The 18,221-nt window shown below is 34.7% G+C and overlaps 1 protein-coding gene across 1 annotated transcript in view; it reads left to right on the top strand.

Moving 5' to 3' along the window:
• NEGR1 (neuronal growth regulator 1) overlaps positions 1–14,630 on the top strand; it is a gene marked incomplete at both ends in the record, with an annotated part of 888,972 nt that extends 874,342 nt beyond the window's left edge. Inside the window, one exon of the mRNA XM_080692943.1 lies at positions 14,506–14,630. Within this exon, the coding sequence (XP_080549069.1) occupies positions 14,506–14,630 (125 nt within the window). The remainder of the gene's footprint in view (positions 1–14,505) is intronic.
• Between the last annotated feature and the right edge of the window lie 3,591 nt (positions 14,631–18,221).

Below are 18,221 nucleotides of genomic sequence, written 5' to 3'. Positions count from 1 at the left end.
TTGAGTTGACCTAGGCCTTTGTCTTTAGCATTCAACTGCAAGGTTTCACAGGAATTGTCACCTTGCTCCTTAAAGAATAAAAATGGCATTTTGGCGATCTTAAATAAGGAAAAACACACAAAAACCATTATGACAAATTGAGGAATATTGAACTAGTCAATTTGTGCATTTCATTGAACATTCTGAACCATACAAATTTGAATGAGGCTTTCAATACACAAACAAGCCAGTTCTGTAACAATAGGCATTGCCATTGTATATTAGACATTATGCATCGTGCAGCCAGCTGCATCAAAGAGATGAGGGAATTGGGATTTGTTTTCAATGCTAAATTGAAATCCAAAAAAAATTATTGTTGTTGCTCTGTAATAAACAGGAATGCTGCTTAATGAAAACCTCTATTTGTATTATTGGCGAGTTTTTGTTCCTAATTCAGCCATGTGGATAAAGCTGCTCTATTACTCTTTGTAAGGAGGTAGATGCCATTATGGTTAAACTTTGCAAATGATCATCTTGTTCATGTCAAGAATACCTGATGAATAGTTTAAATAGTATATCCAAACATACTAATATAGGAGAAGAATCCAGGAAGACCAGTAGGAAAATGCACAGGGCCTTTCATAGCCTTCTTTTATCCCTCTATCTTCAGAGAGGTAACAATGAGATATTAGCATTTAACATTTTTTCTCTTTTTAGTGAAGGGATATAATAACAATATGTCCTTTCTAATTTTATGGTTTAAAAAACTCACCCACATGCAGTTATGAAGTCCAAACCATTTTATAGTGACATGTTCTAAGAATACACCAAAATATATGACTATTTTCTTCAAGTCTTGAACATAAATTTATGGGGAACTTTAGGTATTTCTTTTGACAATTAGAATGATGCCAGTGTCCCTCATAATTATAATTATAGTTAAATTTAGTGTGAAAGAGAAAACATTTATTAGAACACACATATTTAAATGTGGCTCTCTGATTTCATTAACAATTACTCTTAGATATTGGTGTACTAGGAGGCAGAAAAGTTACGGCAGTAAAACCAAATTGACACATTTATTGTTTTTAAACTATAGTTTTGCTCTCTAGGAATATATTGTTCCCTTAATCCCTTTTCCATTTTTCAAGTTTTCAAGTCCTGACCTCAAGCATGAATAATAAACTGAAGCTGCTCCTTCACTTGAAAACAAAACACAACTGCATTTTATGCAGAGATGTTCTGAATACTAATTTGCTGATTTTATGTGTAACTTTGAGAAACAGAGAAACCAACACACAGTCACATAGCAGAATTTTATGGATCCTATTCTTTTGATTGGGGGAAATTTTTCTCCTATACAAATAAATTAAGCATATATAATATATTTCCAATATAATAGTTATTCAACTATCACAGATATTTGATCAATAAATACTTATTATGAACTTTATGGGCTTCAGGCACTGAAAAAATTCTACATTCAATATATTAGGGAAAAGAAAATAAAACATACTTCACACTATAGATCTTAGATATTATTTTCAGCATTTTATACATCACAATATAATTTTAATGCTTCTAAAGCATATACAGAAGCAACTCATTTTGTATTTTATTGGTTGTAATGCCATTAATTAGAAGTGTCTGTTAGATACTTTACTAGACAATGGAATTATTTAGATTATATTAGGCTTAAAAGCATTTAACAATTGCATTTGATACATTCAATATTAATAAGCAGTGAGAATTGCAAAAGCCTGAAACAAGGTATAATGAATATTAATGTATATTAATGTGGGCAGTGCAGTATGCTGGGAAGGGCATAGAACTCAAGATCTGAACACTTGGTTTGAATGTTCTGCATTCAAGCCTTAGTCTCTTCTGGATTTAAAACAGGACAAGTCTTGAATGTTTTTTTTTCTAACTAGATGTCTGATTCAATTATACTTTAATAATGAAGAATCAATTATTTCAAAGTTTCTTTTAACCCCCAAATCCTAATAATACATAATATTATTAGAATACAAAATTCTAATAATACATCCCTTTCTTCTAGAGTAGAAAATTTTATTTCAACTTGACTATACATTCCTTAAACCCCAGGAATAAGTCTTGTTTACCTTTGTGTACTCAGCACCAATCACAATGACTAACATGTACAGGTGCTCAATAAACATGTGTTGACTAAATAATGTGATTACTGGTACAAAATTTAGTTGCTCCTAAGCTACAAGTTTTTGACATAAGTCCAAATGATTACTTGTCCAACTTTAATTTCAAATGAATATTCTTAGGTGAAGAAGAATTAAAAATACTTCTACAGGAGAGGCATTTCTCAATAAACAAAAGGTTTTGCCTTATGAAATGACAAGTCTTTCCCTAGTGTTGTGTGACCAAAGGAATTATGGATGTAAAACTTAATCTTGACAGACTAAAACATTAAAGCAGCAAGTGCTATTTCTGTTACAGTCAAAATCTCTTTAAAACAATAATATAAATTTTGACTTAAGTATACACATTTGTGTGTTCCCAAAAATGTAAAGTATGACATTTTGATGTACAAGTTTAAAAATGCCACTCTTCTCTTTTTGTATACTTTCTTGGTGCATTATAATTTCACATCATACTGAGATTCGGAGTAATACATTCATACACGCATGCCTCACTTGGTGTGCTTCCCTCTGCATCCCACCTTGCCTCTCCCTCCTCCCTCCTCATGCATGCTAGCAAGATTGATAATGATACCTTCCCTTCAGATATGGACATAACATTATTTTAACTGTTTCTTTCATTAACCCACTTTTTCCTCTTCCTCTCTTTCCTCGCCTAATCCTCCTTCCATTATTATGTTTGAAAGAGATTTTTCACTGTAACATAAATAGCACTTCCTTCCTGCATTAATAAGTAGTTCAGTCTATCAACATTTAGTTTTGCATCCATAATTCCTTTGGTAGCAGAACACTCGGAAAAGTCTTATCATTTTATAAGGTAAAACCTTTAGTTTATTGAGGGATGCATCTACTTTAGCAATAGTTTTTATCAGACTAGCTTATCTCCTCAATTATTCTAAGTCCCTTTTGTTTTTCCCTCCCTAGTTTCCACATATGTGAGAAAAAACATAGGACCCTTGGCTTTTTGAGACTGGCTGATCTCACAGCATAATACTCTCTAGTTCCGTCTACTTTCCTGCAAATGACATAATTTTGTGATGTATGCACACAAAGAAATTCCACTCTTCTTTTTGAAATATCTTGACTATTAAATGTCTGGAAAAATTATGTCCAACATATTGTCTCTTTTTTGGAAGGATGTTTAAAATCAGATTGGATTTAAAATCAGATTGCAAAGTGTGTTCAATGCTGGATTCACTATCTAAAACTTAATCTTTTGCATTCTTTGGACTAGAATTTCCTAGTATTTGCTTTTGTGTGCATGTTCCCAAATTTTTCCCATAACACTTGCATTTCCTGTTTTTTCATTTACAAGTTGATCACCTTAGGCAGAAATAGAGCCTTGGAGGAAGCATTTCAAGGTTGTAGGGGATAGAAGCATTTTATAGTTGAGGTTTAATAAAAATATAAGAACCAGGAGGACCTTTAAATATTTAAGAAATACAACAGGAGACAAGACTTTCATTAGACAATGTTGCTGGTATAGCAGAAACCAAAAGGATGATAGTATAAAAACAGTGGGGGATATTCCTGGAATAAAGTCTATGAAAAAAACCGACAGATTTAATTAAGATTTTAAGACTCCTTTTTCACTATTAAGAGTATGTGCCCATTAACAATATTATTAGCGATCTTATAAAAGTGACAAAACTGAGAAAATTATTGTGTGACAAGAAGACCAGTGACAGAGGTTGAACAATTGATCACTTTCAGTTGATTTATTTACTCCCAATTAATTTATTGTACACCTACTATGTTCAAAATACCATGTTCAACAGGAGGATATGGAGTTATATTAGACACAGCATTCACAATCAACTCCTTTGGGTCTCCCCAGTCAGTAACTGGCTTATAAAAGGGATTATTTAGGAAGGAATTTCAAGGAACACCTGTGGCCAACTGGACCAAGGAAATAGGGAAGGGGCTGGTCCTTGCGGTGGGTAACTGGGCTCTGTTCTACTGGGGACACTCTATAGAGCCATGCGGAACCTACTTACAAATCATTTGCTCTGAACACAGTGGTTGTCATAGCAACGGTTAAAGTAATAAGGTAATGAGAGGATGTAAGACAAGACACAAACAGTGTGTAAAACCAGTATATTTTGCAAATTTATCTCATGTGGAGATAAAAAGAGCAGTTGCTTATTAAGTCTTTATTATATGCAGTCACTGTGCTAGTCACTGTGGAAGAGGACAAAAGAAGAAAGCCAAGATGAGAAATCCTGAAGAGGCAAGTCTGTGAGAATGGTGGCCACAGAGGAGCTTAACCTGCACTGAGGCCGCCAGGGAGGGAGCAAGGAGGAGAGGGGAGAAGTGACTTATGGGAGCGGGAACCCCAAACTAGGTCCTTAAGGAGAAGGAAAAGAATGTGGAAAAGAAGCTGAAGAACGGTGAGGAAACAGTGGAATTTGAATCCAAGTAGAAGAAACATGGTTTGCACACACAAGAAATTAATTGACTATGGTTTGTTTAGACTTTTGTGGTATACTTAGAGCAATTATATAATAACCTGTGCACTGCCCCCATAGAACAGCACCCTGGGAACAATAGGTGCCTTAGTAAGTATACATAGGTATTCAAGCATTGTGTGTTTAGTGAATAAATTTTCTAATCTGTACTTTCAGAGCCATGATTTAAAAGTAAAAGATTATGGTGTGATTGTTACTATCTCAAATTTATGGAACCACATGGTATATATGTCTGCATTCCAACAATTAAATATTCCTTCTTAACCAAGGGAGGGGCTTACTCTGGTACATCTTATATAAATATTAATATGCTTAAAAAGCTATCATTTAATAAACATTTAAATCAATTTTGTGTTAAACATTTCATTTAGTTGTCTCATTTACTTATCACAATACTAGGAGGAAAATAATTTTTTTTTTATCTCCTGTGTTGAGCTCAGAAAACTGAGGGGAACTATGTTAGTACACATTATGCTTGACTGCAAGAAATAGCCTCTTTCCATCATTAACACATTCAGATAAAAGTCACAGACAAAAGTGATTCTTTGACAGTTCTCTTGGGTGTGTGTTTGTGAGTGTATGTGTATGTAAAACTTTTTATTATGAATATGATGTCTTTAGAGACAGATAAAAAGGCAATATCTTCTTTTTTTTTTTTTGCAGTACTAGGAATGGAACTCAGGAGCATCCTACCTCCAATTACACCTCCAGCCCTATTTTTTATTCTTTATTTTGAAACAGGGTCTCACTGAGTTGCAAAGGGCCTCACTAAGTAGCTGTCTATGAACTGTGATCCTCCAGTCTCAGCCTCCAGAATACTGGGATTACAAGCATGCGCCACCAAATCCGGTGACAGTATCTCTTTTTCAGTAAAATAAAATCAGTGTTACACTACAATGGTGGTCAATGTTTCTGTCCTGAATTTTTGAAAACTAATAACTTCCTCCTTATAGCACCCCACTCTTATTTTTTCGAGTTTATAGTAAAGCCTCATTAAAATGAAGAAATTAAAATAACACATCTATCCAGACATGGTGGTGCACGCTTGTAATCCCCGCGCTTGGGAGGCAGAGACAGGAGGATCGCGCAGGTTAAGCCAGCCATGCTGACTTAAGAGACCCTGTTTCCAAATAAAAAAGTATAAAAATAGGTCTGGGAGCATAGCCCAGAGGTAGAAGGGCTATCAGGAACCCCAGTACTACCAATAAAATAAAATTACAAATAAAATAGAATAACACATCTATAATTTGGTCCTCTATAATAAATACTTGATAGTGTCATCCCTTGATCAAGTGGCTGTGAGTAATATAAAAGTAAATTAAATATGATCTTTGCATTCATGATACTTTTACTCTAATAAAGCCAATGAACATGAGAATAATAAAATATAGGTCAAAGTAAATGACTATGGGAGGAAAGAGCAACTGACAGATTAATTCCAACTGGAGTCGGGCAGTGATTCACAGGAACTACATAGAAATGGAAGCGCTGAGAAACGGCATGCCTGCATTCCAGTCTTATTTTTTTACATCTAGCAGAAGCACAACACTCAGTGTCCACCAGCCTCCTCTCATCTGTAAAGCTGAAGGGTTTCTCTAGAACTCTTAAGAGTTCTGGCAGATTCTAACTCTGTGAGCAGATTGCATTAGGAATGGAGACTTCCAACTCATAGACCCCAGAGACACAGAATCCAGTCTAGATGAAGGCAGTCTGTGAGCAGATACACAAAAGCAGCAAAGACCTGGCCCAGCCCTGAGAATGGACACATCTCCCGCTTGAGTGACTCAAGAGCAGAGGGTAGCAGAGGGCAGAGAGCTGGGGCTGGAGAAGTAGCTTGAGAAAAATCTGCAAATTCCCATAAAGTCATTTGAATTTTACTAAGGGTTCTGCATGGTCAAAATATGAAATAATAATTAGAAATTATTGAGAATAATTGAAAATAAATCTAGGGCATAAGGAGTCGGAAAGTGTAAGGGATTTAGAGCTGCACGGTGCATCACTGGCCTGTGTTGCATTTGAAAACTAAAAAAAAAAAATGAAGGTATATAGAATATTGTAATATTTTGGAAAATATAATCAAACTTTATGAAATTCTTGATCCTTAATGTTGAAAGAACAATGTTGCAGAAGAACAGAAAAGCAGCTGGCTTAGGGCAGCCTTCCTAACACAAAAGGTATAAAGAATAAAATTTAATAAACAAGACAATGTGATCATTAAAGCGCCAAGCTTAGACTCCTGTATAAAATCTTAAATAATTTCACACCCACGTAACCACATAGATAGAATCTTAAAACTCCTCCAACTTGCAAAAATGTTTGCCGGTCTGCAATTTCTCCCATTTTTTACCACACTAGCAGTGTCACAGTAAAGACACAGCTGATGGCAGCGACTATTAGTGACCTTAAGAACACAGCTGGGTTTCTATTTTTATTTCTATAAAGCCCTCTTTTCTTCAGCCAGATGATGCCTTAAAGGGCAAAACTAAAATCTATGTAGTAGAGGCAATTTGTATGCCTTTTGTGTACATATATATTTCTTGCAACAGAGCCTGCTTTTCAGAACATACACACACATACACGTGTACACACACACACACACACACACACACACACACACACACAAACATACACACATACTTATTTCCCTTATCTCAAATTAGAATAATGGTTTTCGAGAGTTTCATCTGGCTATTTTCAGGTCACTGTATGTATCCTCAAAAAGGCATATTTCTGAATATGGGTAATAACAGAGACAAATGTATGTTTAAAATCCCTAATGTAATTGATGCTGAGTAGAGAGGATGAACGTTGGCAACATGGCTATTCAGCAAGCAAAATGGGATTCAAGGATGCCATTTGCCAGAGACATAGGTTAGTAGTTGCTAAGACCAGGCTGGCAGGAAAATTGCACTAGTAAGAAAGATTTTTTAAAAAAGTAGTTTCTGACTATTTTCTTTATTGTTTGTAGCACAATAGAGATTTTTTAATAAAAAATATATTTTTATATTTTTATTCTTGTGAAAGCTCAGTTTGTCAAAGATGTTGGAAATTCTAGGCATTCAGTTTTAGATAAAATGAAAAAAATTTTTAAATCTGAAACATTAGAATGATACAGATTTTTCTATAACCTTAGGCTTGGAATTTAAGAAAAGCACAGTAGTATGTACTTGTTAGCCTGATTCCTTCCAAAGAAAAGGTGAAGGCTGAGTGCCAGAAATTTGAAGCCACATGGCCAATTCTTACATTCCCTCCCAAATATCAGAGGAGCTGACTGTGGTAGGGGCTTATAAATTAAGCCTTCCTCTACCAGTTTGAGAACTGCTTGAAGAAGCTGGAGAGACACATGATGTGTCTATCTTTATACATTCTTAGAAAATAGTGTGTGGCACAACAAAGTTGTGTTAAGTAAAAACATGAACTGAAAATCTATACGTTGTTAGCTTCACCACGTAACAACTCTGTTCAAGAAGCACAATTCTTCCACCCCCAAATCTAGGAGAAGATCCCAGAATGCCTATAGCATAGAAGTATGCAATATTCACACAAACACAGCCCTCTCCCTGGAAATCACTGGGCCACAGGTGTGAGACGGTGTATGAGAAGATGTAGTTTGTCTGTTTTTACCTGTAAGGTACTACATATCAGTTTAGGCCCTGGGCCATTTGATTGCAAATGTTATAGGAAAAGAATAATGAGATTATGACATGTATGATGACACCTACAGAATTTTTTAGATACCACAATTAAAAATGATGCATTCAGTTGTAAACTATATCCTACCTGCTGTTTCTTCCACCCTTAAATTCCACCCGGTGTTTTGATAAAATTAAATGATACAACAAAGTGAAGTATAATCAGAGCCTCCAGATATGTACCTTTATGCACCTACTGGTGGCATAAAGGGTTGATATTGTTTAAAAGAGGATTTAACTGTGCTTTGAGGAAATTCCTCTGACACTATGTAATAAAACATATCATGCTGTCAATGGGGCATAATCAATTGCATATAATTTTTACTATTTTTAATGTGTTTTCTATTTTGAGTATACACTGATCACTCTTTCATGAAGCCAAATATGGGTTACATAATTCGCTTCTTATTAAGGTATACACTTCCTTAGAAAAAATGCAAGTCAAGGCCAGTCTTGAATTCATGTAGCTTAAGTAACTACTTAAGATTGTGACAGGAATCTTAAATATATGACTCAAAGCTAGTTTACTTAAACCTTGAGTAATTTAAGGAAATTGCCTAGGCAAGTAATTGGTATTGTACCAAAACTAAGTATTTCACAGTTACATTTGCTCTTGCCTAAAAATAAAATCTAGAGCAATACAAGGGAGAACTGCCAAGACTGAAAATAATATGCAGCAGCTGTAAGTAATTGGGAGTGATAATCATAATTAGACAAGATGTAAGATATGTGTTAAAACCCAGATTGGATCTTCCTGTTGATAACTGGAGAAATCCCAAAAGCTTAGACTCTACACTTAACCTGGGCACTTCTGCTTTAGGCCTGAGAGCTCCTCCAGACCAAACCTAGCATTAGGTCAACCACGAAACTCTCTAAATGCACATGGTGTTTTGTTCTCTGGAAAAAGAGGAGAAGAAAGGAGAAAAGGAAGATCTCATACTCCCTGACTTTGAAGAGACTGGAAACCAGAAGAGACTAGTCAATCATCTACAAGTAACTAGCATTTTTAAAAAATCTTTCAAAAGAAGCCAAGGAAAGGCAGAAAATTGATATTTTTGTTAACATAAAGAGGTGTACATCTTTGTAAGGGCAGAGGAACATTGATTTAACTATACTTTAAGAATAATGTTAGAGCTGGGCATGGTGGTGCACGCTTATAATCCCAGCATTTGGGAAGCTGAGACAGGAGGATTGAGGTTCGTGGACAGCTTCAGCTATTACTTAGTGAAGCCCTTTGCAACTCAGTGAGACCCTGCTTCAAAATAAATAATAAAAAAAATAGGGCTGGGGGTGTTGCTAGGAGGTAGAATGCCCCTGGGTTCCATCCCCAGTACTGAAAAAAAAAAAGAATAAAGTTAAAATATGCTTCTTGCATAGAAAGAATGTGAAGCTAAAAAGAAAGTTTTGTGGTGACTGAGGTTAATTCTGTTTTGCCCATTTACTCGGACTAACTGGCACATAGCACACACTAAATTTGTTAAATAAACAAGAATGGGGAATATTTTTATAATACTTGAGGAAATGTTTGTGCTTTATTAATCACTGTACTAGGTTGTTTACATGTTTGGACACATTTAATCTTTACCATAACTTGAGATATATCCACTAATATTCATTTGCAAATAAATATACCAAATTAAGCAAAGTTAAGAAACTTGCAGTTTAATCTGGTTAGAAAGGGGTGAAGATGGAATTCAAACCAATGTCTGCTGTCTCCATAGTCAATATATTACATATGATGGTATATTTAAAAAACTAGAATGCCTTATATTTCCTAAGAAACTAGGAAAAATGACATGATTTTGAAATTACATAAAGTTTGATCGACAAACCACACTGAAGTGGTCTCTTGACATATCCCATTTTCTCTTTCTCTTCTTTTTCTCTTAAAAATGATGAATATGAAACCTTCTAATACACTGCTCAGATGTTTTAAAACTTCAGTCTTTTCTTCTTTCTCTATCCCTTTCTTTTTCCTTTTCTTTTCAATTTGAATTTTTCTTCTTTCTTAATTCTATACAAAAGCAATTAAATAGATGTAGGAAAGAAAACAAAACAATTTTCTCATATTACATTTTGCCTTAATGGCAAAAAATTATAGAAGCAACTATTGAAATAGGTTATTTTATCAAGTAATCTTGGGCTACAAAAAATTATATAGTCTTTAGTTTCTTTATATCAAATGGTTAATTGAAATTTAACATGCTAAGCAAATCTAATTAACCTAAATAATACTGAGATCCTTAATTTTAATACTATTAGCATTTTTCTTTTAATAGTTTAGTTCAGCAGTCCTAGACACATATAAACACTACATATAATGAATGCCAATCAATGAGAATAAAGTTATATAATGATGGCATTTACCAACAAAGGCTGCTATATCGCCATTTTAGGAAATAAGATGTATAGGTACCAATTGTGTAACACTGCACTTTGTAAAAACTAACTCCATTTGTATCTGTTGCCTAAACTATTCCCTTTTCATAGCTTCTGAGAGAGCACTCCAACAACTGTGCATTATTATTTTACTGGAATTTGAATCCAGAATGTTCTACCTCCTAGCTGCACCCAACCCCTCTACTATTTTTTTTTAATCATTCTCACTAAGTTGCTTAACTGACCTAGAACCTTCAGTCCTCCTGTCTCACCCTTCCAAGTGAAGAGATTACAGGTGTGCACAACACCTGAGTTGTGTTTACTCTTATAGTTGCACATATACCGTGTTCTCTATTTATCTATTCATTTATACCCCCTACTATAGTGAACTTTTTTTCGTGGTACTGGGGTTCCTGGAAGCCCTTCTACCTCCGGGCTACACTCCCAGACCTATTTTTACATTTTCATTTTGGAAACAGGGTCTCCTAAACCAGCGCGCACGGCTGGCTTTGAACCTGCCCGATCCTCCTGTCTCTGCCTCCCAAGCGCGGGGATTACAAACGTGCGCCACCACGCCCGGCTAGTGAACTTCTTTTTGAAAAAGAGGATTGAATTTTATTCCTCTGTTTGTGTGTTGTTCACTTCAACTCCCAAGCCATAAAAGACAAAAGCTATTATGTATAAAGAGTGTGGGTAATGATATATGACTTGCTACTGGATAGCTGCCTCACCTTCCCTTGACTAATTTTGCTCTTTGGTTTTTGGCCTACTGATTGTTCATAATTATTCTGCAGTTCATTAGTGATAATAATTGCTGGATAACTATGCAGCACACAGCTTTTAGTGTAGGACAAATGGAAGTATTCTATTTTAGGACAATTAAAAGGTATATTGGTTTATGGCATCAGTGATAAAATGTATGCTATTTTAACTAAAAAGTGATCACTAATTTTTAAGTATACTATGGATAACATCTTCTTATGTTTAAGCCTATAGAAGACTGAGTATAGAATAAGACAAATTTATTTTTAAAAAGGAAGTATGCATAGGAATATGTAGAAACAAGTAATGAAAGAACCATATCTATCTTATGAACCATTGTATTCCCAGCACTCAGTACAGTTACTGGTACCTAATTCAATAAAAACTTGCTGAATAAATGAATAAATGAGTATAAATGAAGAACAAATGAAGATATAAGTATGTGGCTTGCTCCAAAAGAGATTTGATTCTATAAAATAGGAATATATATTTTAATAACAAATTACTTATTTCATTGGCTCAATCACTGTGATCTTTCTTGAGCATCTACTATACTATATACTAGACTTTGCATCAGAAAACACAGTATACCATGGATGCTGGTATACGTGTCTTACCTTACCAGTATAGTAAGACATGGCCTGGTGCTAGAAAGAGATAGACAAATATTTAAAATGTAGCATGATAGTGGGATAATAGAAGAATATATACCATGGTCTAATGACACAGAAGGATTCTCAGCTCTGCTTTTAGGAGAGGGGATTCAGAAGAGATTGCTCTAACATGCATTTTAAAAGATTGAAGAGTTTTAAGAGTCATTTATATACTGTGTATCTATACACTATTTACTTTGTTATAGTAACACCAATAACTTATCTTTCTTTGTATGCTTAGCTTTTAAAATCATTTTTTACTTATAAAATGATTTTCTAAATTTTTTTACTATTGCTCCTTTACTATTATACTAATTTTATTATACTCTATATTCTTTTTTTTTTTTGGTGGTGGTACTGGGGTTTCTGGAAACCCTTCTACCTCCGGGCTACACTCCTAGACCTATTTTTTTATACTTTTTTATTTGGAAATATGGTCTCTTAAGCCAGTGAGGCTGGCTTCAAACCTCCATGATCCTCCTTTCTCCACCTCCCAAGCGCGGGGATTTCAAGCGTGCGCCACCATGCCCAGCTGCTCAATATTCTTTAAAAACAACTCCAAAATATTTTTCTTTGAGGTCACATGATAATCAAATATTTATTTATATGTTAAAAATATTTCTCTACATCTTTATCAAGAGAAAATAAGGAGTTCTATCGTTGTAATATTAGACTTCTCATATATCAGATATTGAAAAGCTATCTGTTTAGCAATAGAATTTATTATTATTATTATTATTATTATTCCAGGAATTGAGCCCAGCAGCATTCTACCTCTGAGCTACACCCCTAGACTTTTTTCATATTTTTGTTTTAAAATGGTCTCACTAGGTTTCTGAGAATCTTGCTACTTTTATGAGGTTGGCCTTGAACCTGCTATCATCCTGTTTCAGCCTTCTAAGGATTATAAGCATGAGCCAACATTCCTGGCTCTTTCTTTTTTCTTTTTTCTTCCTATTTTGAAAACCTCATTTTGCTGCATATAGATGCATTCAATATTTGGCTTTGCTTTCTGTTTATTAAAATGTCATCACTTCAGGCGGGCGTGGTGGTGCACATTTGTAATCCAGCATTTGGGAGACTAAACCAGGAGGATCACGGTTCACAGGCAGCCTCAGGTACATAGTGAGACTCTGTTTCAAAAATAAAAAAGAAAATAGGGCTGGTGGTATAGCTTGGAGGTAGAATGCCCCCAGGATCCATCCCCAATACTGAAAAAAATAAAAGTCATCACTTCAGTATTGGGATCCCACTCATCTGGACTCAACAACAACATTGATAAAAAGGAAAGAAAACTTCCTTTTTATCACAGTCATTCCTCCTGCCTCAAACTCCGATTTTAATTCCTTCCAGTTCAGACCTCAAATGTAATGGTCCAGGCCAGACTGGACTGCTTCCAGGTCCTTGAACTATATCTGCTTTTTCTTTTCCTTGTGCCTTTGAATGTGTTATTTCCTCACTCAAACTGGTGATTCCCTTCAGCAAAACACTGTTAAATCATCCCTCCTTTGCACAGGCAGATTTAAATTCAGTATATCCGGTGTCACTGCCATTTGCAAGTACAACTCTAGTATTCCTAGGATTGTGTTGTAATTGTGTGGATGTCTTGGGCCAGGCGTGGTGGCGCGCTTGTAATCCCCGCGCTTGGGAGGCGGAGACAGGAGGATCGCGCAGGTTCGAAGCCAGCCGCGCTGGCGTAAGAGACCCTGTTTCAAAAATATATATTAAAAATAGGTCTTTGAGTGTAACCCGGAGGTAGAAGGGCTTCCAGGAACCCCAGTACCACGAAAGAAAAAAAGAAAGAAAGAAAGAAAGAAAGAAAGAAAGAAAGAAAGAAAGAAAGAAAGAAAGAAAGAAAGGAAGGAAGGAAGAAAGAGAAAGAAAGAAAATAATTGTGTGGATGTCCTTCCCCACACACATACAAAAATAGTCCTTGGAAGGAAGAACCTCATTTTTGTTTTCCCAGCATTTCATACAACATTTGAAAGATAAGAAAGCTTTACAAATATATGCATGAATGAATATTGTCCACAACTACAAATATTTGCAATACATATAAGAGGAATAAGAATGTTAGTGGCTGTTTACTGAATACTTAGCGTGTGTCTGGCCTATTGCAGTATGCTGTATGTGTTTCATCTCCAATTCTCACTGGCACCTCTGCCAGGTGGATTATATTATTCCTGTTATTTCTATTTTGCCCTTGAGAAAACTGCATCCCAGAGAGTTTAGTCAAATAGTCCATACATTCTCCTAGAGCAGAAGCAGATGTGAGCCTAATTCCATCTGGCTCCAAAGACAGTGCTCTCCCCAGAACACCCAGTAGTCTTTTGATTATTGTCAAGAACCTGAAAGACACAAATTAGATTTTGATTTAATCTTTTCCATTTCTTTCCAGCTCCAAGTACAGCCCAGTATGGAGTTACCGGGAGTGCCGACGTTCTTTTCTCCTGCTGGTCCCTTGTGTTGACACTGTCCTCTTTCACCAGCATATTCTACCTGAAGAATGCCATTCTACAATAAATTTAAAGACCCATAAAAGGCTTTTAAAGATTCTCTGAAAGTGCTGATGGCTGGATCCAATCTGGTACAGTTTGTTAAAAGCAGCGTGGGATATAATCAGCAGTGCTTACATGGGGATGATCGCCTTCTGTAGAATTACTCATTATGTAAATACTTTAATTCTACTCTTTTTTGATTAGCTACATTACCTTGTGAAGCAGTACACATTGTCCTTTTTTAAGATGTGAAAGCTCTGAAATTACTTTTAGAGGATATTAATTGTGATTTCATGTTTGTAATCTACGACTTTTCAAAAGCATTCAGTCATGGTCTGCTAGGTTGCAGGCTGTAGTTTACAAAAACGAATATTGCAGTGAACATGTGATTCTTTAAGGCTGCAATACAAGCATTCAGTTCCCTGTTTCAATAAGAGTCAACCTACATTTACAGATACGCATTTTCCTTTTTGATAAAAAAGCAAATAATATTGCCTTCAGATCATTTCTTCAAAATATAACACATATCTAGATTTTTCTGCTCGCATGATATTCAGGTTTCAGGAATGAGCCTTGTAATATAACTGGCTGTGCAGCTCCGCTTCTCTTTCCTGTAAGTTCAGCATGGGTGTGCCTTCATAAAATAATATTTTCTCTTTGTCTCCAATTAATATACAATGTTTTGCTAAACCTTACAATTTGCAAGCAAAACCAAGAACAAAGGAGCTATTGGACTATATTCCTTCATTATCAGTGGGGGTTGAGAATTTTTGCCCCACAGCAACTCAGTTTTCATGATAAAGAAAACAACTTAATAACATAGTATGGTAAATGTACCTTACAGTTTCTTTTGTTGAAATTACATTGTTAGAGCCACTGTGGGGAATAATTCCCTTTAAAAAGACAGCACAGTCCACTCAAGGGATTGCCTAGCAGGACAATATTTTTTTTTTCTTTTACTATTCCAAGCCAAATTTATAAGATGGTTTGTCAGAAAGGACACAAAGTCCTATTACCTAGTATTACATGAGGTGGTATGTACTAAAAACTAATCTGGCTTTATGATAGTAAGTTAGTATGATAAAGACAGTGCTCCAACAGACAGGAGCATTTTGTGTATTTTCTATCTGAAAACATAACTAGGTTGATAGACTGGAATGTATGTCCTATGTTATAAAAGTTTCAAACTATATTATAACAAATATTCTATATTAGTATACAACAGATCAATCCCTGAAGAAGCTAATTCTTCAATAAAAAGTTTCTTTATAGCCATTTCAGCTCAAACAAATGAAGCCAAATATGTAAACAAAACACTCTTCTTACATGAGAGATGTAAGATATGATCAGATGAAGATACCAGTGATGAGAATATCTTAAGATATAATTATTAAATTATTGTAAACACTCATTTTTCTATTTAAAGAATGAAAACTACATTTTTGAAGGAAAATGCTGTTAGTCTATTATATTACAGGAATAGGCTGATGGTTTTACTCTTTACCAAAGAAAGACCATAGCCTTGAAAGCCATTGAACAGGTTTGATGAAGTTGCCAATTTCAGCACACCTAGATTTCTACAGATAGTTACCTTTTTTGCAAGTCATATCTATAACAAACATCCTATTAATAAAAATTAGATACATAAATTTTTACAGGGGTTATACATATTTAAGATAGCTAATATTTTGCCCTAGAAGAGACAGCTAGAAAATTGTGATTTTTTTCAGTAAAATTTAAACCCAAAGTACACCATAAATTTATTTTAATTAGAATGAATCATAACTGAGGGGAATGAGTATACAGTCTTCCCACAAAATGGCCATAATATGGCATAATGCTATTAAATTTAATATCTATAATAAATTTCTGACATTTTGACTAATATAATAAAAATGAGTTTTAAAAATATGGCATTTAAATTTATTATTTACTTGCCTTTTAAAAAATATTATTTGTGGATTTGGTGATAAAACTACAAAATTTTTTTGTATTGCAGCTTTAAAGTGGCACACTCCATAATAATCTACTTACTAGAAATAGTGGTGCTACCACAAAAGTGTTAACCATCTGTACATTGTTTGGAAGAAAGAAACAGATCAAGAATGCACATTATACAGTGACCGTTTTCCTAGAGTTAAACATACCTCCTCTTTGTAAGGTTTGTAGGGTAAATGTGAGGTAAATCGAGGTATAAACTATGGATGAACCAAATAATTAGTTCAAAGTGTTGTCATGATTCCGACTTTGTGGAGTCTGGTGTTTTTCCCATAGGATGTGACAGAAGTACAGTCATAGCTCAGTAGCTATATGTATTTGCCTTTATGTTAGAAAAGACTTTCTTGAGTGACATTTTTAAATAGAGGAGGTATTCACTATGTTTTTCTGTATCACAGCAGCATTCCTAGTCCTTAGGCCCCTGGACAGAGTGAAACCATGAGTATTTATGAGTTCAATATTGTTCAAATAAGGCTACAGTATTTGCTTTTTTGTGTGAATGTATTGCATATAATGTTCAAGTAGATGATTTTACATTTATGGACATATGAAATGTCTGATTACTCCATTTTATCAGTCCTGACTGTACAAGATTGTTGCAATTTCAGAATAGCAGTTTTATAAAATTGATTTATCTTTCAACCTATAAAAATTTTTTTTAGCTATTCATTTCAGTATTACACTTTCCACAAGTTCCATTTGTGGGATTCCTTCTGTTGCCCCTAAATTTTTTTTAAAGAAAGGAAAATAAAGAACAGTTGAGAGAGTGGGGAGAAGAGGATTTAAAAGGAGGTAAAGAGAGGAAAAAAGAAAAGAAGGACAGAAAGAGGGAAGAAAGGAACGGAGAGGGGAGGAGACAGAAGAAAGACAGGAGAAAGGAAGGGTTAGAGGGAAAACAGAACTGGAATGTTAGGGAAGTTAACTTGTTCAATTGCATTTTCAGGTTAACTGCCAAGTGGTGTAATTATGTTTTACAATGATTTCATTCAAAACATAAGTCCTGTTACACCATTAAGTTTCTATTAATCGGCAATCAGATAATGAAAAGTACTGCCCAAGTTATGGTATCGTGTATTTTTTTTGAGACACTAAGATTTGAGAGAGAGAATTTCAAACATAAAGCCACTTTTGGGGGGTTTATAACTTCACTGAAAAATTAATGCTTCATCATAACATTTAAGCTATATCTAGAAAGTAGACTGGAGAACTAAAACAATTACCCAGGTATTTCAGAACAAAAACATACATAGATATAAATACCCCTATGTGTGAAGTCAGAAAACTCTGAGAAACTGAATTATCAAAACAATCATATATATTGATCAAATTACTGAATAATTGTTAATTTATCCATTGTGCTTACCTTTGTGACACAGCCAAAAGTTACCTATTTAATCTTTTCAATAAAAATTGTTTTTTGAAATCCAGAAATGATTTAAAAAGAGGTCAGGTTTTTAACTATTTATTGAAGTATGTGGATGTACAGTATTTCAATAGATATGAATATGAATAAATGGTATGCCTTAAGATCCTTTGAATATGTATTTACTTTAAAGACCGGAAAAACCTCTTCCTGTCTTTTAGTAAAACATCCATATTTCATAATCTGATGTAAAAA

Source organism: Muscardinus avellanarius (genome assembly GCF_963383645.1).
Source record: "Muscardinus avellanarius genome assembly, chromosome: 3".
NCBI classification, from domain to species: domain Eukaryota; kingdom Metazoa; phylum Chordata; class Mammalia; order Rodentia; family Gliridae; genus Muscardinus; species Muscardinus avellanarius.
This window is presented reverse-complemented; position numbering and strand designations above follow the sequence as displayed.